At 40.7% G+C, this 24,497-nt stretch overlaps 1 protein-coding gene across 1 annotated transcript in view; it reads right to left on the reverse strand.

Annotated features, from left to right (window-relative positions):
• Positions 1-9,249: 9,249 nt before the first annotated feature.
• The window catches only part of LOC147010936 (uncharacterized), a 16,082-nt gene continuing 834 nt past the window's right edge, over positions 9,250-24,497 (reverse strand). The window contains exons 2-4 of the mRNA XM_085859829.1: positions 17,874-18,143; positions 11,265-11,351; positions 9,250-9,907 (exon numbers count right to left, since the gene is read on the reverse strand). Of these exons, the coding sequence (XP_085715955.1) occupies positions 9,891-9,907; positions 11,265-11,351; positions 17,874-18,141 (372 nt within the window). The 5' untranslated portion in view covers positions 18,142-18,143 and the 3' untranslated portion in view covers positions 9,250-9,890. The remainder of the gene's footprint in view (positions 9,908-11,264; positions 11,352-17,873; positions 18,144-24,497) is intronic.

Below are 24,497 nucleotides of genomic sequence, written 5' to 3' on the forward strand. Positions count from 1 at the left end.
CCACGTGTCCTCAAAGCCTGCTCTTCTGCTCTTGCTCACCCTCTCTCTGTTCTATTCACCCTCTCATTTTCCCAAGGTCATCTGCCATCTGCTTGGAAATCTGCTAACATCACTGCCCTGCATAAAAAGGTGCAAAAACAGATCCCTGTAACTACAGACCAATCAGCCTTCTCCCAATCATCAGCAAGGTTATGGAATCCATCATTGCTTCAGACATGAAATCCTTCCTCTTCTCCAATGGCTTGATTTCCAATCATCAATTTGGTTTCAGACCAGGTCACTCTACCCTGGATATGCTGCTACTGCTCTCCCATCAATGGATGGAGGTCCTCAATGCCAGACAGGAAATCCGAGCCGTATCCCTGGACATATCACGTGCTTTTGACACAGTCTGGCACCCTGCCCTACTCACCAAACTCTCTTCCCATGGTATTCAAGGCCATCTCCACTCATGGCTCGCAGACTTCCTCTCCTGTCGCAGTCAACGTGTGGCCCTAAATGGAGTTCTTTCATCCCCTCTTCCTGTGCAGGCTGGAGTTCCTCAAGGTAGCGTTCTGGGCCCTGTTCTTTTTCTGGTTTTCATCAATGATCTCTCGGACTCTCTGGAAAATCCTCTATTTCTCTTTGCCGACGACTCCACCCTCTGCCGTACCATCTGTCATCCCTCAGACCGGCAAGCAGCAGCTTCTTCGCTCACTGCAGATCTGGATAAAATCACAAACTGGTCCAACACGTGGAACATGTCTTTCAATCCACACAAATCTCACACTCTCACTATGTCTCTTCGAAAGGACCGTTTACAAAACCCCCCATCCACTTTCTCAACAATCCTCTGGAAGAAGTCTTTTCTTTCAAGCTTCTGGGTCTCACTATCTGCCATGACCTTTCCTGGGAAAGTCACATTTCCAACCTTGCCTCAAAAGCCAGTCGCCGACTGGGAATCCTCCGTCGTGCAAAGTCCTTCCTCGGCCCTCTTGAGCTCCTGACTACTTACAAAGCTTTTGTCCGTAGCCTGATGGAGTACTGCTCTCCCCTCTGGGCTGGTGCTCCTGCCTCCCACCTTTCTCGACTTCACGCTGTCGAAACCAGGGCTTTTAAGATCATTGGCATCTCCCGCAATGAAGCTGAGTCTTTGGGCCTCTCACTCAATCACCGCAGGTTGGTCGGTGGTCTTTCTGTCTTCTACCGACTCCTCTCCAGCCTTGCCCCCCTGCTCTCTCTGCGATTTGTCCCAACCACATTTCCACAGGGCGCTCAAGGTCCGCCAACAACCCCCTTCTGGTAAAACTACCAAAATCACGAATCACTGCTCATCTTCACTCTTTCATTCCTCTTTTTTCCCGCCTTTGGAATAAACTTCCTCACTCTATTCTTCCCCATTCATCCCTCCAGGCTTTCAAAACAGCTGTTCACCACCACCTCTTATCTTCCCCCATCCAAATCCTCGATCTTTTCTACCCCCGATAATCCACCCAAGCCCACTTCCTTCAATTCTCCTGCTTTCCTTCCTGAAAGTCCCTGTAATGTCCATCTTCTCCTCGCCATGTTCCCCGTCCCATCCCCATCCCTCTCCCTTCCACAGTTCACCTGTGTCTGTTCCCCAATGTTTTGTCCCTTCCACTCCCACCCCTCTTGTCTCATGCCTCTTTGCTGTGAGTTGTGTGTTAGCTCTCATACGAGCCTCGACCAAGGTATACAAAAAAAAAAAAAAAAAAAAAAAAAAAAAAAATAGTACTATACCTTGTATCATTTCAGAAGATGGGGAATTGAACACTGAACAATTTGGAGTTAATTTGATGTAAATCGGAAACATATTAACCGTTTTCATCATGAAAAAACGATGTTGACCTTTTTGTGACCTTGACCTTTGATCCGATCGCTCCCAAAATCTAATGGATTTGTCCTTTCATGATGCCAAACAAATCCAAAACAATTAAAGCCTCTCTGCGTTTTTTTTTTTTTTTTGCGTTAAGTTGTCCACAACGCTTTCCGATATAAATGTGAATTTGTGTGACCCCCCTTGACCTTTGACCCCCAACCGCTGCCTTGGGTGACAAAAGTACTATACCATGTGTCATATTACAGGATGGGGAATTTAATTTTGAACATTTTGGAGTTAATTTGCTGTAAATCAAAACAAAATTGACAATTTAATCGCGAAAAAACGATTTTGACCTTTTTGTGACCTTGACCTTAACCTTTGATCCGATCGCTCCCAAAATCTAATCGATTTATCCTCTCGTGATGCCAAACACATCCACAAAATTTCATGACAATCTGCGGAGTGGTTTTGTGTAATGTTGTCCACAACGCTTCCCAATCAAAAACTCCATTTTGGTGACCCCCTTGACCTTTGACTTCCACAGACTAACTAGGGTTGCAAACACTATACCATACGCTATATCAGTGGATCAGGATTTGAATACTGAATATTTTGGACTTAATTTGATGTAAATCAGAACAAAATTGACACTTTAATCGCAAAAAAAAGATTTTGACCTTTTTGTGACCTTGACCTTGACCTTTGATCCAATCGCTCCCAAATCTAATCGATTTGTCCTCTCATGATGTCAAACAAGTCCACAAAATTTCATGACAATCTGCTAAGTGGTTTTTGCGTAATGTTGTCTACGACGCTGCCCAATGAAAAATGCTTTGTGGTGACCCCCTTGACCTTTGACCTCCAACCACTAACTCGGGTTACAACAACACCATATAATATGTTATATTTGAGGATAGGGCATTGAATACTGATCATTTTGGCATTAATTTGATGTAAATTGGAATAAAATTGACTGTGTTATCGCGAAAATAAAAATGTTTGACCTTTTTGTGAACTTGACCTTGACCTTTGATCCGATCGCTCCAAAAATCTACTCGATTTGTCTTTTCATGATAACAAACCTTCCCACACAATTTCAAGCAAATCCACTGTAAAGTTTTTGTATAAAGTGATCCAAAACATTGTTAATACCATTTTTGGTGACCCCCTTGATCTTTGACCCCCAACCGCTACCTAGGGTAATTACGCCACAATTTCATGTGGCATAGCCTAGAATGTATAATTGAGTAATGAACATTTTGGTGTTGGTTTTATCTCGTTCGGATAAAAATTGACCGCGTTATGACGAAAAAACGATTCTGACCTTTTTGTGACCGTGACCTTGACCTTTAATCCGATTGCTCCCAAAAGCTTCGCCTGGCGTCCTTGAGTAACTGCACATCATCTCTGAAAATTTCATGCAAATCGGTCCAGCAGTTTTTGTGCAATGTTGTCCGCACACATATTTACCAATAAATAAATACACAGGGGTCAATACAATACCTTCATCAAACGAAGTTTTCGAAGGTAAATATGCAACTGCTCTTCAGATTTCAAGGCAATCGGATGAAAATTGAGGATTTTAGAAATCTCATCAAAGTTGTTGACCTTTGGCCTATGTTGACCTTTTGGTCAATGTTGACCTCAAAAATAATTGGCTGGTTGAATTTAGTGACCTGAAATATAAATCTTCTTCAAATTTCAAGTCAATCAGATGAAAATTGAGGATTTTAGAAATCTCACCTAAGTTGCTGACCTTTTGACCTCAAAAACAATAAGCTTCTTTCTTCTGACAAACTCTATCATGTAGTGAAGATCGGTTTAAAATTGTGACCTGTAGGCGAAAAACAGAGACAAACAGACAGCATAACAAAATCGACTGACCGATATACTTGAAAAATCTTCGATTTTGAAAGTAACAAACGGACAGACAGGGTTGAAAACATAACCTCTGCCCAACTTTGGTGGTGGAGGTAATGAAAACTTTCACTCGACTGGTGTGGTCAAAAAAAAGCTGGTCAATCTTATCTGTTGGCTGATTGGTACTCGACAAATCTACTACCTTGCTGGTTTCTCAGAGATGACATCCAAGCAGGCATTTCCTCTCTCTCTCTCTCTCTGGTCGCATCGAGAAGGCAAAGAGCCTGTTCTCCATCCTCACTCTTCTGCAGCTGGTCTGTTGTGATCCTTAACAGCGAGTAATGGACTCGGATTCTTCTGCTTGCTTCGGTGATACCAATATGACCCTCTGGGGACATGCAACGCGACTGGCTGGTCAGATTTCAACCTGTGTGCACTCAACGGGACAAGGCTGCTTCGAACGTATCCATATCCGACTTCGACATCAATTCATATCCTGCTGAAGTTGTATTTAAAGAACTAGGTACCTGAGATAAGTTGCTGACTTGAAAGTCATGAGTTAATTCAAAACTGCATTGAAACGAAAGAAATGTATTTTGTACTTTGGGAAGTTTTACAATCATTGAGTGTTTCTTTTAAAATCATTGTTACGAAATGCTTTTAAATGGTATTTGTGTTTTAAAGGTAGAGAGTAGGGTTTAATAAATTACTTATTAAATATCTTTCTGTTTCATGTCATACGTTGGTCTCACCTGTTAAACAATAGACGGCACATATTGTCCCTAAATCTTTTCGACCAGGCTGCACCTCCGGGTAACTGGTGCACTCAAGTTAATGCCTCAAGGAAGTGTGTAACAGTATATAATCCTACTATTAATTTGCAATTGTTCACTGGTGTTAACACCAATACAACTTTTCATTACGGATCCTGGGCATCACAAAGCCACATGTATCAAACAAACTGTTTCAAATGGAGCACCTGGCTGCCATTCGAGCATTTAAATTGCATCAGATGTGGCAACAAATTTGAATTGTTCCTCCCAGCTTGCTCTCGATGACAGCAGACACCATTTGCATTTCTGCCACCTACATCCCAACCCTGTTTAGAATCCCATGCAAGCACGGGCAACTTGCTCGTGATTTTCAATTTTATTTGACTGCCAGGCAGGCGGACAGAGTAAAACCAGAAGGGCACTCTTCGACAATGCGACGTCACCAGATATGCCTACGCCCACATTATTAATACATCATTATAATACTTGTACCAAGGTGGATTTAAATCCCTAAACCCAGGTTCAAAATATTAAATAAACCAATGTCACCCCCAGGGTGACCAGTATCTTGCCAAAATGTGAACATGAGTGACTTATTTATTCGATTAAAGTTACTCAAAAAATAAGGGTTTCGTCGACCTTGATGCTTGACCTTTTTGTGACCTTGACCTTGACCTTTTTGTGACCTTGACCTTGACCTTTATATTTTCGTACGGTTAATGGTATCTCTCCAGGACCGTTGTACATGAAATATCAAGAGATTTTGATGAGAACTGAGGAAATAAAATTTTCATGAAAAATCCGTTTTTTCGTCATGACGTCATCAAACGACATCATAGCATCAAACTTTTGACAGATCTGGAAAGCACTTATCAAGCGCTTTCATATGAGGTATTACTCGATATGGTATCTAAGATTTCAAAATTTGACCTTGGGGTCAAAAACTTTCGACCTCCAGCGCTAACCATGAAGGTCAAGGCCGATCGCCACCAAAAATTAATCAGCTGAGCGTCAGACCATGAACTATATTCCCATTAAGTTTGAAGACGATCCAATCAAAATTACTCAAAAAATAAGGGTTTCGTCGACTACCCTGATTTGCGACAAAGTGACCTTTGACCTTGACCTTGAAAATTTTATGTGCTGAAAGGGACCTCTATAGGACTCTGATATGCGAAGTTACAAAAATTTCCAATGATAACTGTGCTCTGCAGAGTGATCGATACGTGATTACAGACAAAAAAATAAAAATTAAAAAAAACACAAGCTGACTAACATATCTTGCAAAAACTTCGTTTTGGCAAGATAATAATTCTGACTGCCAGACCATGCTTCCAATCAGGATAAAATATAAAATATAAATTTGCCATGACTACTAGATCATAAAAGTGACATTTCACGTCACTTGATGAAGCAGTTCAAGAGAAATAATTTTTTTAATGATTTTCATTCAATTCAACATGGCTACCAGACCATGTGACCTATTAATTATTCATAAACACCTTGGTATCCCCAAGGCTGGGGAGCATGTGGGTGAAGTTTCCCCTCAATCTGTCAAGTCATTCTGGAGAAGAAGATTTTTAAACGTTTATTCTTCAAAACATCATAGCTGCCAAACCACATGACTTATGACATCATAGGTAGAGAACTTTTTGTTCCTCATGGATAGGCGATCAGACCTGTAAAGTTTCGCGCCTCGATCTGTTCAGTCATCTTGGAAGGTTTTAATGTAAAAAAAAAGATGGCTGCCGAACCACGTAACCGATTAAGTCATCAATCCCCCCTCCCCCCCATACAATTTAGCCTGAGATGACCCTCAAAAATTTCCATGCCAATCGGATAAAGCATTCGACGCATGCAATTATGACGTCATAACGAATCCACCTATGACATCAAAATAAATCACTCGTTTCCTATGGGGAAATAAATCACACTCGTTTCCTTCACATGTGCCAAATTTCAATTTTTTTCCTTGGAGCTGTTTCGGAGATAAAGAGCTGTTATTTGAACTATGCCATGTCTGTCATCATTTTGCCACCCTCAATAGCCCCTCACTCCGGTAGGGGTCACTGGTTAAACAGCTTGCACAATTCAGTGTGTACAGGCAAAAATTCAAGTCGTCTTCCTCCCCTCGTGGGGGGTGAAGCATGGGGTTGGGATTTAATTTGTGCCCATAACCTGACTCGAGGTAGCCCAACCATGAATACAACATTTGGTGTAGATCAGTGAAGTCATATTGCATTCAATAAGCTTCACACACCCCCACACAGAGAAATGGCAAATTTTAGTATGATTACAAATCATGGAAGCATTATAGGCCAGCGGTATAGGTCTGATTTTTTGGTACTTAATCAACCGGCTTGACACAAAGCTACAAGAGGTCTCATATGAAAGATGGGGATCTCAGTAACTCATTTTTCCCTGTTGTCCTCATTTTTTGGTGTGCGGCCCATGAAATATTCACACCTGAAGGATACCCCCATTAGAAAATTTTGACCATTTCCGAAAATCAGTGAATTAGCCATAACTACAAAGCAATGCGCCCTATTTTTACATGATTGGTATTGAAATGTGCAGAATGAACAGGGGAATACTACTAGTTACTTAATGGAATACTTCTAGATAAATATATGTACATTTGAGTGCTTTTAATAGAAAAAACACGTAATTTCTGGACCGCTAACTTCGAAAATCATCAACTACAGAAACAAACATCTGCCAATTGTCATATTTTTTCTTTATTTTATGTGTGTTCAGTTTACCATATCAATATAAAGAGAATATTTTGAAACAAATTTCTACTAGCAAATTATACGATATAGTGACTGAAGTTTGCACAAGTGATGTGATAACTATATGTTACACCAATACACATTGTTCTACGAGAAATGAACTAAAACATATATTTTGAGCGAGTGTCCTCGATATGTTCAACCATCAATGTCCGTGTCATTTTGGTCACCATGTGACAGTTCGTTGCCACACTGCCTGTCACTGGTGGCACACATGCACTCGTTAGTGCAAGGCAAACTGTCTTGTGAGCAGCTGCAGCTGTTGGTACATGGTTCACTACCACGGCATGAACACACAAGACCATCTAACATCTCCGCTGATGTGGGTCCATCAAACAATGTGGGATGCAGCACACCTTCTCCTCTGTACCATCCACGACCCTCTGGTGTGGGAATTTCTGGATTTGCCAGGTGGGCATTCATCCATACTTGGGTTTGGTGAACGGATCTCTTCACATGTTCGAGAAAAGCTCGTTCGGACGGAGGCAACTTATGCACTGGGACATCTTTGGTCGCTGCAAGTTTCTCCCAAATATCATTCAAATTTGTGTGTGCAATGTGCATCCATATATATCCCTTGAGAATCATACATGGCACTGACTAAATGTCTTGAAGCAGCCACTGCCTCCTGGACATCATCAGTGGCGAGGACTTCGAGGTGTGGACCATTATTCTGAAGATGCAGTGTCTTCATAGCTTTCCATGCTTTATTCTTGCCATAGCCGAATAATGCTGATACAGAGTCACATCCTGTCAAGGCATGAAACGCAGGAAGCCGGGTACACATTTCTGGAAGCAAGCTGAAACATATCTGATGGACCGGGATAAGCATACATCCTGCTGATGTTCTTTTCTCCATCCATATTTCGGCAGTGTCCCGCAACTGTGGAAAGTAGTGGACTGCTAAGACAAGCACATCAGTGTCTGCTGATTTGATTGTAATGGACCCACGCACATTGTTACGTCTGAACTCATCATCGGCATGCTTCACATGAAGAAATATCCGAGAATCTGCCTCTTCCTGCATTGATGCGAGTTGACTGTCATGATACATTCCTGCAGATGAAAGGCATGCTGTAAGCGAACCATCAGATAAGCCACCAGCCAAATAGATCCGCTTTTCTTGATGATCTGAACGTTCTTTTGCTGCTGGTGCATGTTGCGTGACGTGACTACAGATGACGTGTGTTAAGGTGGATTTGTTTGATGATAGAGCCATGAATTTTGTCCATTGTGGTACTGGGCGTCCAGCAATGACTTGGTAGCTTCGGGATCCACCAGCAACAGCAAGGCGTCTCGTTCTTTCGTCTGTCTTCACAGAATTGACATCATCATATTGGTTGAAGACGTCGATGAGGGTGGGGTGTGTTTTGATGTAATGAAGCAACTGGTTTTATAATTGCAGAGGCATGATCAGATCTCGTCGAACACAATGAATGGTAGTTTCAACCAATGAAAGAACTGTATGTTGTTTGTTGTCATTCAGTAGGTACGTCTCGTCAGCTGTGTCAAATGCCTCTTTGCTAATCAGCCATAAAAAGAATGTTTTCAACATCGCAGGCAGAGCATATTACGATGAATCCATACTGATATCACCGGGTGTTGGGTATTCGGTTGTTGCCATAATCTGACTAATTTCATCATGAATATCTCCAACTACTTTGTGGAGAGCTGACTTACTGGAGTCCAACTTGTTATTGTCCTCTGGCAGCATGGCATCTGTTTCCATTTGGCTTTGACTGAAGTCTTCTTTGAGCTGTGCAAATGCTCGAACTGCGTCGCCCAATGACACGTGGCTGCTCATGATGATACTTGACTTTGATTGCCCACGTTGTGAATGAACAACGATAGCATCTCCGTAGTGATGTTTTAGTAGCCGCTGTAGTTTTTGTGTCATGTATGAGGTTTCTTCATTGTCCCCTAAGATAGTTTTGAATCGATGTAATAGATTCTTCATTTTGAAGGCTTTCCCTCCTCTAAGGTCAGTATCTATCTCATCAACAAGATGGGAGAAGGCATTTTGATGTTCATCAGATTCAGGTACATCTTGCTGATATTGCCCAGAGCTCATGTTGTGGGTGCTGATGTATGAAGCCATGCAAGTACTATGATATATAGCATTTTTTGCAAACAGGTCCTCGCCTTCAAGAAGACTAAGCATATCCTGATCGTCACGTGCTTCTGCTGCTTTGCGAACTGTTGCTTGTCGAGGTCCAGTTTGGACACGGTGAAGTTTATCACGTTTCCTGGAATGGCAGATGAAACAGGTTGACCAATCAGTCATCTTGTGGGTATTTGCTCGCGTGTGTTTCGGCTCCACAATCTTTGGTTTCTCCTGTGATGCATGTTCTGAGAAGAAGGATAAGTTCCTCTTACTGGTGTATGACTGATAGCAACTGCGGTGGTAGAATATAGACATATCCGTTCCTCCCTTACGTGACTCCAAACACTGGCCAATTTCATCATTCCGTAATTTGTGAAGATGATTTCAAAGCTTCCAATCCCGTGCTCCCAGCTTTGCTGACCTTCTCCTTTGACGAATTCTGACATATGATGCATGTATCCCATTCTGTCGACAACCTTCGCTTCTTTTTTGGCAACTGTAACTTCAATGGACTCGATCCCGGTTCATCTGGACACCATTCAGCCATGTTGGAGTCCTATAATAAAGAGAAATTGAAAATTCCGTTAAATGATTAACGAAAGACCACCTTTAAGCATTATTACATAATGGGTAGAGCATTTATGATGTGTCCATACTATTGGCATTGGCGTTCTACAACCCTGGAAGATAAGGAATTGAATAAACAAGGACAAATGTGTCCAAGAGCAGCGTCCTAAAGGTTTTGTCGGCTAAAAATAAATAAATAAATAAATGAACAACAACAACAACAACAACAACTTCCGATATTTCGTCACATGCCTTGATTAAGCCAATAGCGAGACCCGTCATAGTGTATTTACGTATTTACGAAATATAGTGTATTTACGAAATAAATAATGTATTTACGAATTTACAATACATTAAATGGAATAATCTTTAAATAGTAATGTGAATTTTCGAAACTTTAAAGCAAATGTCCGAATATATTTAAAAGTTCATGATAGACGCTCTCAAAAGGCACCCTCAATGCGAGGATGTGTACAAGTGCTTAGTATTTAAGGAGATCCAGATCGTGTATATAAAAGAGCCGAGTCCAAATATAAAGGTTTTGTCTTCACAAGAAGAAGAACAACAACGCGAGCGTTCTTAGAGCAGCGTCTCGTCTTGCTACTGCTAAAAATAGATATATCATATTATGCTAAAAATAGATATATTAGGTTGAACTAATTGCTTAGCTATATAGCCTTTCAGTAGTGTCCATTTTTACACAACCATACAGGACCTCGGTTTCAACCTCGGTGCATGGATGAGAGCGATGGTGAGGATGATAATTATGTAATCACATTTTATCATACCTTCTTTAATATTGTAAAGGATGACTACTGAACATAGCAATGTCAACATCTGTTTTGAAAAATCGCCTTCTCTGATATTTTCCTTATGGCGGTCCTAAAATTTTAGAAAATTATCGTATTTTATCAATAAAGGCATATACATTTACATACAATGATTGGGTTGTGACACTACATTATTCTCCTGTCCAATCGACACATTTCAATACCGAACGTGGAGGAAGAGGGCTCTTTGTCTTTACTTGTAGTTTATGGGAAATTATGTGATTTTCTGAAATGGTCCAAATATTCAAACGGGTGTATCCAAATATGAATATTTCATGGACCGCACACCAAAATATGAGGACAACAGGGCTAAATGTGTTACTGAGATCACCATCTTTCATATGAGACCTGTTGTAGCTTTGTGTCAAGCCGGTTGATTAAACTCCTAAAATATAGCTCTTTATCGAGGTTTACCGCTGGCCTATGATGAAACCAACCTATAATAACTTTGTTGCAATGCATTTTCATCGATAAAGCTTACCAGAAAGTAAAATCTCAAACACTTTTCCAAATTACCTTGCTTGATGACAGATGTTACCATTTTCGCTTTCTTCGCCTTTTTCTTCTCTTCCCTTGCTTTCACAACAGATTGTTTTCCCTCTGCTAAAACATAAAGGACATCAATCAAACTTGTTATTATTGACATTTATTTAATTCCTCTTATTTTAAAAATAGCATGGTTCATTGAAGAGCAAGGTGATGCAGAGGATGACCTGACAGTAAGGCAAGAAATGGAAGCAAAGAAGCAAGGGAATGAGCAAATAGTAAAAAAGGAGAGAGGAGAGGTGTAAACATAAAAAACTAGCAAGAGGGTTTGGCAACACAAAGTCAACTGGGTAAAAAGGATTGTGGGTAAGAATGTGGAATGACATTAGATGGTGGGATAGCACCTGCTCAAAGCCTTGAAGGGAAATTTTTTTTATTATTATTAATGTACCACTGTCAAGGCTCATGTAAGAGCTAACACAACGAATGTATAACAAGGGGAACAGGAGACAATAGGGATGGGAGAGGAAGCACCAAACAGTGGGGAATAGACACATGAGATCTGTGGAGGGGAGAGGGAGGGGGCAGGGCACATGGGGTAAACAAGATGGACACTACAGGGACTTTCAGGAAGAAAAGCAGGGAATATGAAGGAGGTGGTTTTGGGGTGGATTAACGGGGGTAGAAAAGATCAAGGTTTTGGATGAGGAAAGATAAGAGGTGGTGGTGAACAGCTGTTTTGAAGATCTGGAGAGAAGAGTGGGATTGAAGAGTGTGTGGGAGTTTGTTCCAAAGGTGGGAAAAAAGAGGAATGAAAGAATGAAGGTGAGCAGTGATTCTTGATTTTTGATTTTGGTAGTTCAACCAGAAGGGGTTGCTGGCGGACCTTGAGCGCCCTGCGGAAATATGGGGGGGGGGACATATCGCAATCAGAGCGGGGGGGGGGGCGAGACTGGAGAGGAGAGGGTAGAAGACAGAAAGACCACCAAACTGCCTGTGGTGAGAGACCCAAAGACTTAGCCTTCTCATCACAGGAGATACCAATGATCTTAAATCCCTTGGTTTCCACAGCATGGAGCCGAGAAAGGTGATTGGCAGGAGCACCAGCCCAGAGGGGAGAGCAGTACTCCATCAGGCTGTGGATGAAAGCTTTGTGCACTATTTTATTGAAGGAATGTGATGGAACACCTGAAGGAAGGCGGTTTCACCGATGGGAGAAGTCAACAAAAGCATTGAGGTGTACATTCAGGTTAGATTTTGGAAGTTTCACCAGGAAGGTTTTTCTGAAAGAACATGTGCATCCTTGAGTTGTTGCAGAGGGTCACATGTCTGATAGAGCAAAGGAAGCTTGACCGGAAGAAAGGCATTAAAAAAAAGAAAAAGAACAGATGATAAGCCACCGCCCTGTCTGGGATATGACAGCAATAGACCTTTGTGCTTCAGCTTCATAAGGGGAGATTCAAATAATGTTGAGAGTTTAAGATTCTACAGAATCCAGGACAGATGTGATGATGGATTGCCGTCCCAGAGGGGAGAGCAGTACTCCATAGGGCTATGGATATAAGCCTTGTAGGCAGTGGATTGCTCTGGCTTTTAAAGAAAAGACATTATGAAATGGAGGATGCCCAGTCTGTGGGTAGTTTTGGAGGCCAACTTTGCTACATTGTCAAACCAGGACAGGCAATGGCTGATGGTGAGGCCAAGAGGTTCAAAACACAGAACCTCTTCCATGGCTGATCGTTTAAATAGATCTGTAAATTTGTTTGATGATCAGGCCAGAGCAACAGAGTGAGACTGAGATTTTCAATCAATGGACTAGTTCCACTTATCAGACCAGCATTTAATAAATTCCAGATCACTTGACAAAGCTGTTTCTCTGCCTGTCAGGGAGATTAATTAATGTATGACAATGTGGCGTCATATGCAAAAAAGGAAGAGAGGACTTTCCAGTGCATCAAAGATGTCATTTATGTGGTGCCGAAAGAAAGTCTACACCCCCCCCCCCCTTTCAAAATTTTCACCTTTTGCTGCCATATTTATAGCCTGGAATTAAATTGCATTAAATCAGACTTTTTCCTACTTCATTTACACACCGTAACCCACAACTTCCAAGTGAAAAACAAATTCCACAAATTTCAGAAAATATCCTGTATCCTGTGTCGGAGTTGGGACCCGTCCAGGATTGTGCCCAATAGCCAAGGAGACTACTTCGGCAGCACCAACGCTCTGCACAGAGTCTGGTCCCAATTGATGGATGGAAGGTGTAGACTTTCTATAGGCACTGTAGATGAGGAACATGATTGGACCCAAGACACTGCCTTGGTCCATGGAAGCCTCCACTGGGAGAGGAGAGGAGAAGGTTCCTTTGATAGCAATATGTTGACTGCATGAATGGAGAAAGTGAGAAATCCAAGAAGGAATGGGCCTTTGTCTGCCATCGGCAGAGAGCTTTTCAAGTAAAGCAGGATGCAAGGCTGCGTAAAATGTCCAGGGCACACAGTTCTGACATCTTGTTTGAGCTTGAAGGCTTCCAAACATTGCTGAAAGAAAAGCAGCAAATCCTAAGTTGAGAAAGGGAGAAAGTATCCATCAGAGATGGACTTGACAAGACACCACAATGACTTTGAAGAATGAGACTGTTTGAAGAGTTCAGCTTTGAGATGTGCATGATGATGTTTTCTGGCTTGCCTCAGCATAGACACACATTGTTTAAGAGCCTTACAGAGTAACTTATGGTTACCCTCAGTCAGGTTAGCTTTTCATATTGAGAAAGCAAGGTGCTTGACCACAAATGCTTCACCACAGGATTCAGGGTACCAGAATCAACAGGATGGATAGGATAGCTGCAGATGGGACAAACCGTTGATAGAGACAGAGAGACAGAGAGACAGAGCAAAGATGGAATATCAAATGCTATGCAGATAACATCCCAATCCCTTTGTGAGAGAGAATATTGCAGTTGGGCTGTGTGAACAGCCAGATTATGTGTCATTGAGTTTGCACCCTTGCAGTACACAGAAAGAGCTGGGCTTTGGAAGAAAAGGGTCAGATGGACAAAGGAGAAATAGAATATGTTGGATTGAACACCATAACGCACGTGTCTCTGGCTGCGGACGTGGGTGGGACCCCTCGCTCCAGAGCCAACTCCACCCACGAGGGCAAGGGCGTGCCCTTCGTCCAATCAGGAGGCTCATCACCCCAGATCAGGACTCCACCCAGCAGGGTGGGAGTTGCCCCGCCTACCGTGGGCCTGTCTAATGAAGGATGGCCAGCGAATCGCGCGAGGCAACCGTCCAATCAGGAGGCGAGTGGCCAGGGAAGAAATCCCTCCCACTTCACGAGAGGGAGTGATCGGCGCGTTCTGTCTGGCTGTTTGGGTCTGCCTCGCCTGGTGTCGTCTGATCCGTGGAAGCTTTTTCGGCCTTGATCGCCTGTCACCTCGTCGTCTCTCGCCTCGTCCGCCTTTGTGCTGGCTGGCGTCCGTCACTCTATCCCTCGTCCCTGGTGCTTGGTACTGCGTTGAGGCGGTGGCCGGTGGGTTCGAGTCCCGCCACCGGACAAGCTCGACCAGACCGCATGAAGCGGAGAGGTGCAAGTGCAGGCTCTTGCCCTCAGCTCGCCTTCCCTCCTGAGCTGAAGGGCCAAATAAAGGCCGCGGCCACCATTTCTTTTGCGTGTGTGCGTGTGTGTCTGTGGGCCCAGTCTATAAGTAGCAATTGTTTAAGTGCCTTGTACATTACTTGCATTCCTTCTTGATAGTCGATTTAACTCTGCTCTTTTTGTGCTCCCCTGCCCCATTATAAATAAACCCCCCAATTGTTCAATGTACCAGCTCGTTGTCTGTCACTTTCTTTCATTGGTTTAGCGTGGTATTGAGAATTAGGGAGGCTGTCATACCGTAATTGTTCATTTGGACCGACAGACTTTGGTAATTCCGCTCGGTTTCACCGGACCGAGGTTGCGAGAGCGACCCGGTTCGACAGAGTCCGTTGAGGGTGTGACTTCCCCGGTAATTTGATGTAGGTATTTAGGTATACAGTCATCCCCCGCTATATCGCGGTTCACCTATCGCGCCCCCGGTTCATCGTGGGTTTTCCCTTGGAACCTAACTAATATTTTATGCTGATTCCCCCGGTATATCGCGGTAATAATATATAAAATATCAATTATTTCAGCAATAAATTATAACGCGTGGCGCTCGACCAGTCACACAACGCACGAGACAAAGTTTCGCTTGTGAACTTCGAATATTTTCTACGTTTTTTCTCCAAGCCCCACGATGCCGCCCAAACGCCCTGCACCTTCTAAGGCTTCCGGCAAGGAACCGAAGCACCAGAGGAAGGTCCTGACGCTCCAGGTGAAGGTTAAGGTGCTCGATATGCTTCGGGAAGGAAAAAGGTTTGTTGCCGTTAGACGAGTACTGCTCATACCCAGCAACTCAAAACCGACCAGACCAGACGAGTCGATCTCCAGCACCTCAAACCCAATCACTGCCAAACCGACCAGACCAGACGAGTCGATCTCCGGCACCTCAAACCCAATTACTGCCAAACCGACCAGACCAGACGAGTCGATCTCAGGCACCTCAAACCCAATCACTGCCAAACCGACCAAACCAGACGAGTCGAACTCAGGCACCTCAAACCTGATCACTCCCAAACCGACCAGACCAGACGAGTCGATCTCCGGTACCTCAAACCCGATCACTGCCAAATCGACCAGACCAGACGAGTCGATTTTTGGGGGAGGCGTCCATTCATCGCGGATTTTCACTTAGCGCAGGGAGGTTTGGAACGTAACCCACGCGATAAATGGGGGATTACTGTCTTTAAATTTGGCTATTAACCCTACCCCCACGCCATCAGAGAATTGGCAAGCATGATCCTTAAGTGATCCGTGACCTTCGGAGTTGTCCGAAGGTTACGACCTGCAATTCCGGGTACTCAGTGGAGACGACCCTACTGCTCCACCGAGCTGTCGCTCCTCGCCACTGAACCTGGCACCACAACAATATAACACCAACCTGTCATAACTTTATTGAAATGCATTTCAGTGGATAAAGTTTACTAGAAAATAAAAACGAGAACACTTTTCCAAATTACCTTGCTTGATGACTGATGTTACAGTTTCCACTTTCTGAGCATTTTCCCCCTCTTAGTTTGCTTTCACAACAGGATGTTTTCCCTCTCCTAAATCATAAAGGGCATTGATCAAATTTTTTTCAATTGACATTTATTTAATTTCTCTTTTCTTTACAACATCCAGGTTCATTGAAGAGCAAGGTGATGTAGAGTATGACCTGACAGTAGGGCAAAAACGGGATGCAACACGCAAGGGAATGAACAAGTACTGCAGTAAAAAAGGATATAGGAGAGAAGCAAACAGAAAAAGAATTACCCCCGTGTGGGGGTGACGGTCATCTCTATAATGTTTTTTACTATCATAATCGATGAACCGTTGCCAGATATCTCCTAAAATGACAGACTAGATAGGTTTTGAAAATGGCGACTTTCACAACTTTCGTGACCTCGTGCCCTTGACCCTGACCTCGAAGCCGGGAAAAAAATATGTTGTTGGGTATCACTCATCGACCTCTACCCACATACCAAATTTCATCAAGATCGGAAGTAAAACGTTTTCTTTGTACCGGGAGGTGTTTTTGACCATCTTCCAGGTTACGTGGCGGCTAAACGGGACGGAAATTCAAAAATCTGTCCAGTTAGATACAAGATAATATTTTTTCGAACCTAATCAATAAACAGTTGCCGAATATCTTGTAGAATGGCAGACTAGATAGGTTTTGAAAATGGCGATTTTTATAACTTATGTGACCTAGTGACCTTGACCCTGACCTTGAACCCGGACAAAAGTTATATCGTTGTGCAACACTCATCGACCTCTACCCACATACTAAGTTTCATCAAGATCGGAAAGAAAAATTGTTGACGGACGGACGGACGGACATTTGGTCCGGCTTTATTAGGTTATCTCGGTAGAGATGACCTACCTAGCAAGTAAGAGGGTTGGGTAACACAGTCAATCGGATTCAAAGGATTGTGAGTAAGAATGGGGGGGGGTGACGTTAGATGGCGGTGCAGCACCTGCTCGAAGCCTCGAAGCGAAGAATGTGATGGAACACCTGAAGGAAGGCGGTTTCACATTTGAGAGAGGTCAAGAAAGCATTGATATGTGCAGTGAGCCTAGATTTTAAAAGTTTAACCAGGGGGTTTCTGAAAGAACATGTGCATCCTAGAGTTGTTGGAGAGAGTCAGAGAACTGAAAGAGCAGAGAAAACTTGACGGGAAGACAGATGTGATGATGGGTTGCCAGCTCAGAAGAGTGAACAGTACCTCCGTAGAGTTATACACAAAGGCCTTGTCCGCAGTGGATAACTCTGGCTTTTTTGAGAAAGGAGAAACGGAGGATATCCCGTCTGTGGTTGACTTCGGAAGCCAGCTATTCTACACGGTCGGCTCACACTTAAACAAGTTGAATCATGGAAGCATCATAAAAAAACAACCGATAATAATAACTTTGTTGAAATGCATTACAATAGAATAAAGTTTCACAAAAAGACATCCTCAAATTCAGACTTTTAGTGAAAAATCTTATTAACTCCTGCCTCATTTACATTACTACCTTCATCTGTAGTAAGAGCTGGAGCTGCCTTATTGATCCTGGTCTCATCTTCAGCTGTTACTTTCACAAAAATCTGCTTATCTTTTTCAAACAGGGTAACAGCATCACCGAAGCTCTTGATGAAAGTCTGAAGCGATGAAAATCCACTTTTCCTGACTGAAAGGCCATTTTTGTACAAATGTCCGTAGATGGAGTTCAAGGAATTCACAGGTACTCCTTCAGGATGCGATTTAATGATGTCCAAAGTCCTCTTCTTTTTCTGCTCCATGGCTGAAAATGAAGAACACATCACTTTTTATTTAGGAGAGTTGATTTATCATTACCTGTACTTGCAAGATAAAAATAACCACATTTGGTCTCTTTCAAAATAGGTGTGACACAAAATGTTTACATTCTTTTGCGCCATTCTAAATATGTTTGGGGAATACAATATTCCATCAAAAGTCATGGGGTCATACACATACTCAAATGTCATCCACACTTTTCTCTTGTAAAAATTGCCCACACACACATTTATTTGTCCAACTTTGAATATTGTTGTGGGAATGCTTTCGAGGGAGTAACTTTGCATAGTATAATTATAGACATTTGCATTGGTATATGTATTAACATAAGCATAAGCATGAGGTAATTCAATGTGATGTAGGATGATGCATTATGCGTATCATAAGCTGCTGTCTTCCTGCCTGGCATGTGTATGTGTGTGTCTAAAACTGTTTTCCCTTGACACCTTTTTCATGGTTTATCCCTCTATAATCCGTCTTATATGTTCTTTAAAAGGAGCACACAGGAAATCGACAAGAAGCCATCGGCACAAGTTCCGGCAGGAAAAGCCGCCATCACGACAAAACTTGCACCACCGATCTAGGTATGAGGTCATTGCGGGATGCCCTGCCTCAAACTCGGCCCTGGGTCAATGACAGCCGAGCAGGTTGGGGCTAGTGATGTCACAGACTGAGGTGGGGACTGAGGAAATTAAGGGTGGGGCGAATCATGGGGGCAGAGATGAAGCTCCGGGACGACACAGAGTTACGAGTGATCTCCAGGAGTTTTGCACGAGATGCACTCTGCCTGCAGTCTTCCACCAGCCCCCACCTCACGCTGCAACGGAACCTGCCTTCCATTATGCTGGCTTGCGGCACAAACTGTTTTCCTGCCAGTGCCACATTCACCCTTGGGTCTCACTGTGTCCCACCAGACGCAGCAGTGGTATTTCTGTTCTGTCAAATTCTCACTGGTCTTTCTCCCGAGGAAAGTCTATGTCCTTTAAGGACATGGACCTACCATCCCATAAGTTACTCAGGGCTCAGATGGGGTTTGTACATAATAAATAATTGTATTATTTCTTGGATTCCAACCCTTTGCCTGTTCAATGCACTTTCATAAATTTACTTGGTCTCGGAATGATTTGAGGGTCTTCGATTGAGAGCCGCATTGGCTATAATCATCTGTTAAAGGACTGATTGGGTTTAATGGTGATCAGTGCCTAGTACGAGAAGAAGCTACATCCGAACAACATTCAGCGATCACAAGGCAGTTATTTCAATAGTATGTGTATTAGTTAGCCCTTTCCATGTGTCTAGTGGGTAAATGGGAAAGATGCGCTGTTAACGCACACCTACCAGAAGTAAAAAGTATAATATAACCACAAATTCTTTTTGTCAATTCCACCCAAAGCATAATTTCATTTTCATCAATTCACTTCACCGAGAAACCCAAGCAGTCTTAACAGTTAGTAACTTTTATGCGGACTTGGAGTTGGGAGGGGGGGGTTGAGGACTTGAAGAAGAAAGGAAGAGTGGAGGACAGAGTTAGAGTGCGGGTGGGGAGGGGGAAAGAAGGGGAAAAGTTGAGAAATGGGGGTTGAGGACTTGGCAGGGGGGGTTGAGGACTTGAAGAGGAAAGGGGGAGTGGAGGATAGAGAGTTGGAGTGGGGGAGGGGACAGAGAAGAGACAGGATTGGGAAGGGGGACCGAGGATTCAGTGGTGGGGGGCGTTGAGGACTTGAAGAAGTAAGGGGTAGCTGTGGACCTCGGGTGGGGAAGGGAGGGTTGAGGACTTGAAGAAGAAAGAGAGAGTGGAGGACAGAGTTGGAGTGGGAGGGGGCAGAGAAGGAACTGAGTTGGAAAATGTGATTGGAGGCTTTGGGGGGGGGGGTGGTTGAGAACCTTGGGTTGAAAGTGGGGCCTGAGGACTTGAAGAAGAAAGAGGGAGGACAGAGTTGTGGTGGTGGGGAAGGTAGAAGGGGACAGAGAGCTAGGAGGGGGAGGGGTGAGGCATTTGTGTGAGGAGGAGGCTTGAAGACTGATTTGAGGACTTGGGACTCAGAATGATGGTGGGTTGAGTTGAAGAAGGAAGGGGTTGAGGATTCCTGAAGTCACATTTTACATTACGTGAAATTTCCATGGATCCCCGCCATTATGCTGTCAAGGGACATTCCTGGCAAACTCCCTTAGTATTCCCCACTCCAGAAGAAACTAAGTTCCCAACAACAGTCCGGTGGAACCGGATTATCTGCTCATACACATTATAAATTTTATTGGTCTCTGGGTGATTCGAGTGTCTTTATCGCTAGTGATATGAGACATACACATCCGTTAAAGGACAGATTGGGTTCAGGTGATTAGCGCACAGCACAAAAAGTACCCCGCGTCCGGCACGACATCCAATCGGACCACAATTTGGTTGTCGGGCTTGAGGGAGTACAAGCACATCATTTATTTGGCTCAGACGTTCCACGGAAGTACGAACGTGGTTAGCAGTCCTGAGACATTGCATGGAGCATCAGAACTGGCGGAACGACGTGATCACTTTAACAGTGATTTGGTAGGATTCTGATCAGGCAACTGAGCTGGCCCGACAACAGCAACATGATGTTTTAAAACATTAAAAACTCTGCAAGTTTAACAGAAGTATTCATTTTACCACAAAACTACATTTTCATTTTGCCACAAAACTACATATTCATTTGAACACAAAACTACATATTCATTTTACCACAAAACTACATATTCATTTTACCACAAAACTACATTTTCATTTTACCACAAAACTACATTTTCATTTTACCACAAAACTACATATTCATGTTACCACAAAACTACATATTCATGTTACCACGAAACTACATATTCATTTTACCACAAAACTACATATTCATTTTACCACAAAACTACATATTCATTTTACCACAAAACGACATATTCATTTTCCCACAAAACTACAGATAAATTTTACCACAAAACTACATATTCATTTTACCACAAAACTACATTTTCATTTTACCACAAAACTACATTTTCATTTTACCACAAAACTAAATATTCATGTTACCACAAAACGACATATTCATTTTCCCACAAAACTACATATTCATTTTACCACAAAACTACATATTCATTTTACCACAAAACTACATTTTCATTTTACCACAAAACTAAATATTCATGTTACCACAAAACTACATTTTCATTTTACCACAAAACTAAATATTCATGTTACCACAAAACTACATATTCATTTTCCCACAAAACTACAGATTAATTTTACCACAAAACTACATATTCATTTCACCTCAAAACTACATTTTCATTTTACCACAAAACTAAATATTCATGTTACCACAAAATGACATATTCATTTTCCCACAAAACTACAGATTAATTTTACCACAAAACTACATATTCATTTTACCACAAAACTACATTTTCATTTTACCACAAAAGTACATATTCATTTTACCACAAAACTACATATTAATTTTACCACAAAACTAAATATTCATGTTACCACAAAACGACATATTCATTTTCCCACAAAACTACAGATTAATTTTACCACAAAACTACATATTCATTTTACCTCAAAACTACATATTCATTTTACCACGAAACTACATATTAATTTTACCACAAAACTAAATATTCATGTTACCACAAAACGACATATTCATTTTCCCACAAAACTACAGATTAATTTTACCACAAAACTACATATTCATTTCACCTCAAAACTACATATTCATTTTACCACGAAACTACATATTAATTTTACCACAAAACTAAATATTCATGTTACCACAAAACGACATATTCATTTTACCATGAAACTACATATTCATTTCACCTCAAAACTACATATTCATTTTACCACAAATCTACATATTCATTTAACCACAAACTACATATTCATTTTACCACAAAACTACATTTTCATTTTACCTCAAAACTACAAATCCATTTTACCACGAAACTACATATTAATTTTACCACAAAACTAAATATTCATGTTACCACAAAACGACATATTCATTTTACCTCAAAACTACATATTCATTTCACCTCAAAACTACATATTCATTTTACCACAAAACTACATATTCATTTCACCTCAAAACTACATATTCATTTCACCTCAAAACTACATATTCATTTTACCACAAAACTACATATTACTTTTACCACAAAACTAAATATTCATGTTACCACAAAACTACATATTCATTTTACCACGAAACTACATATTCATTTCACCTCAAAACTACAGATTAATTTTACCACAAAACAACATATTCATTTAAACACAAACTACATATTCATTTTACCACAAAACGACATATTCATTTTACCACGAAACTACATATTCATTTTACCACAAAACTACATATTCATTTCACCTCAAAACTACATATTCATTTTACCACAAAACTAAATATTCATGTTACCACAAAATGACATATTCATTTTACCACAAAACTACATTTTCATTTTACCACAAAACTACATATTCATTTTACCACAAAACTACATATTGATTTTACCACAAAACTAAATATTCATGTTACCACAAAACTACATATTCATTTTACCACAAAACCACATATTAATTTTACCACAAAACTAAATATTCATTTTACCACAAAACTACATATTCATTTTACCACGAAACTACATATTCATTTCACCTCGAAACTACATATTCATTTTACCACAAATCTACATATTCATTTAACCACAAACTACATATTCATTTTACCACAAAACTACACATTCATTTCACCTCAAAACTACATATTCATTTTACCACGAAACTACATATTAATTTTACCACAAAACTAAATATTCATGTTACCACAAAACGACATATTCATTTTACCATGAAACTACATATTCATTTCACCTCAAAACTACATATTCATTTTACCACAAATCTACATATTCATTTAACCACAAACTACATATTCATTTTACCACAAAACTACATATTTATTTCACCACAAAACTACATATTCATTTTACCACGAAACTACATATTCATTTTACCACGAAACTACATATTCATTTCACCTCAAAACTACATATTCATTTTACCACAAATCTACATATTCATTTAACCACAAACTACATATTCATTTTACCACAAAACTACATATTCATTTCACCACAAAACTACATATTCATTTTACCACAAAACTACATATTCATTTTACCACGAAACTACATATTCATTTCACCTCAAAACTACATATTCATTTTACCACAAAACTAAATATTCATGTTACCACAAAACGACATATTCATTTTACCACGAAACTACATATTCATTTCACCTCAAAACTACATATTCATTTTACCATGAAACTACATATTCATTTTACCACGAAACTACATATTCATTTTACCACGAAACTACATATTCATTTTACCACGAAACTACATATTCATTTTACCACGAAACTACATATTCATTTTACCACGAAACTACATATTCATTTCACCTCAAAACTACATATTCATTTTACCACAAAACTACATATTCATTTTACCACGAAACTACATATTCATTTCACCACAAAACTACATATTCATTTTACCACAAATCTACATATTCATTTAACCACAAACTACATATTCATTTTACCACAAAACTACATTTTAATTTTACCACAAAACGACATATTCATTTTACCACAAAACTACATATTAATTTTACCACAAAACTAAATATTCATTTTACCACAAAACTACATGTTAATTTTACCACAAAACTACATGTTAATTTTACCACAAAACTACATATTAAATTTACCACAAAACTACATATTCATTTAACCACAAAATCACATATTAATTTTACCACAAAACGACATATTCATTTTACCACAAAACTACATATTAAATTTACCACAAAACTACATATTCATTTAACCACAAAACCACATATTCATTTTACCACAAAACTAAATATTCATTTTACCACAAAACTACATGTTAATTTTACCACAAAACTACATATTAAATTTACCACAAAACTACATATTCATTTAACCACAAAACCACATATTCATTTTACCACAAAACTACATATTAATTTAACCACAAAATCACATATTCATTTTACCACAAAACTACATATTAATTTAACCACAAAACCACATATTCATTTTACCACAAAACTACATATTCATTTTACCACAAAACCACATATTAATTTTACCACAAACCAAAACCCAATTGGGTTTCTTTTTTTTTTTTTTTCATTTTTTTTTTCTCTCCACAGCTCCGCCGACAACTCGTTTTCGAAAAATTTTTTTTTCATTTTTTTTTCTGCCCTTATTGGTTCACG

This window comes from Eptatretus burgeri, chromosome 16 (genome assembly GCF_056783735.1).
Source record: "Eptatretus burgeri isolate ZD-2024b chromosome 16, Ebu_testis_v1, whole genome shotgun sequence".
Lineage (NCBI taxonomy): Eukaryota > Metazoa > Chordata > Myxini > Myxiniformes > Myxinidae > Eptatretus > Eptatretus burgeri.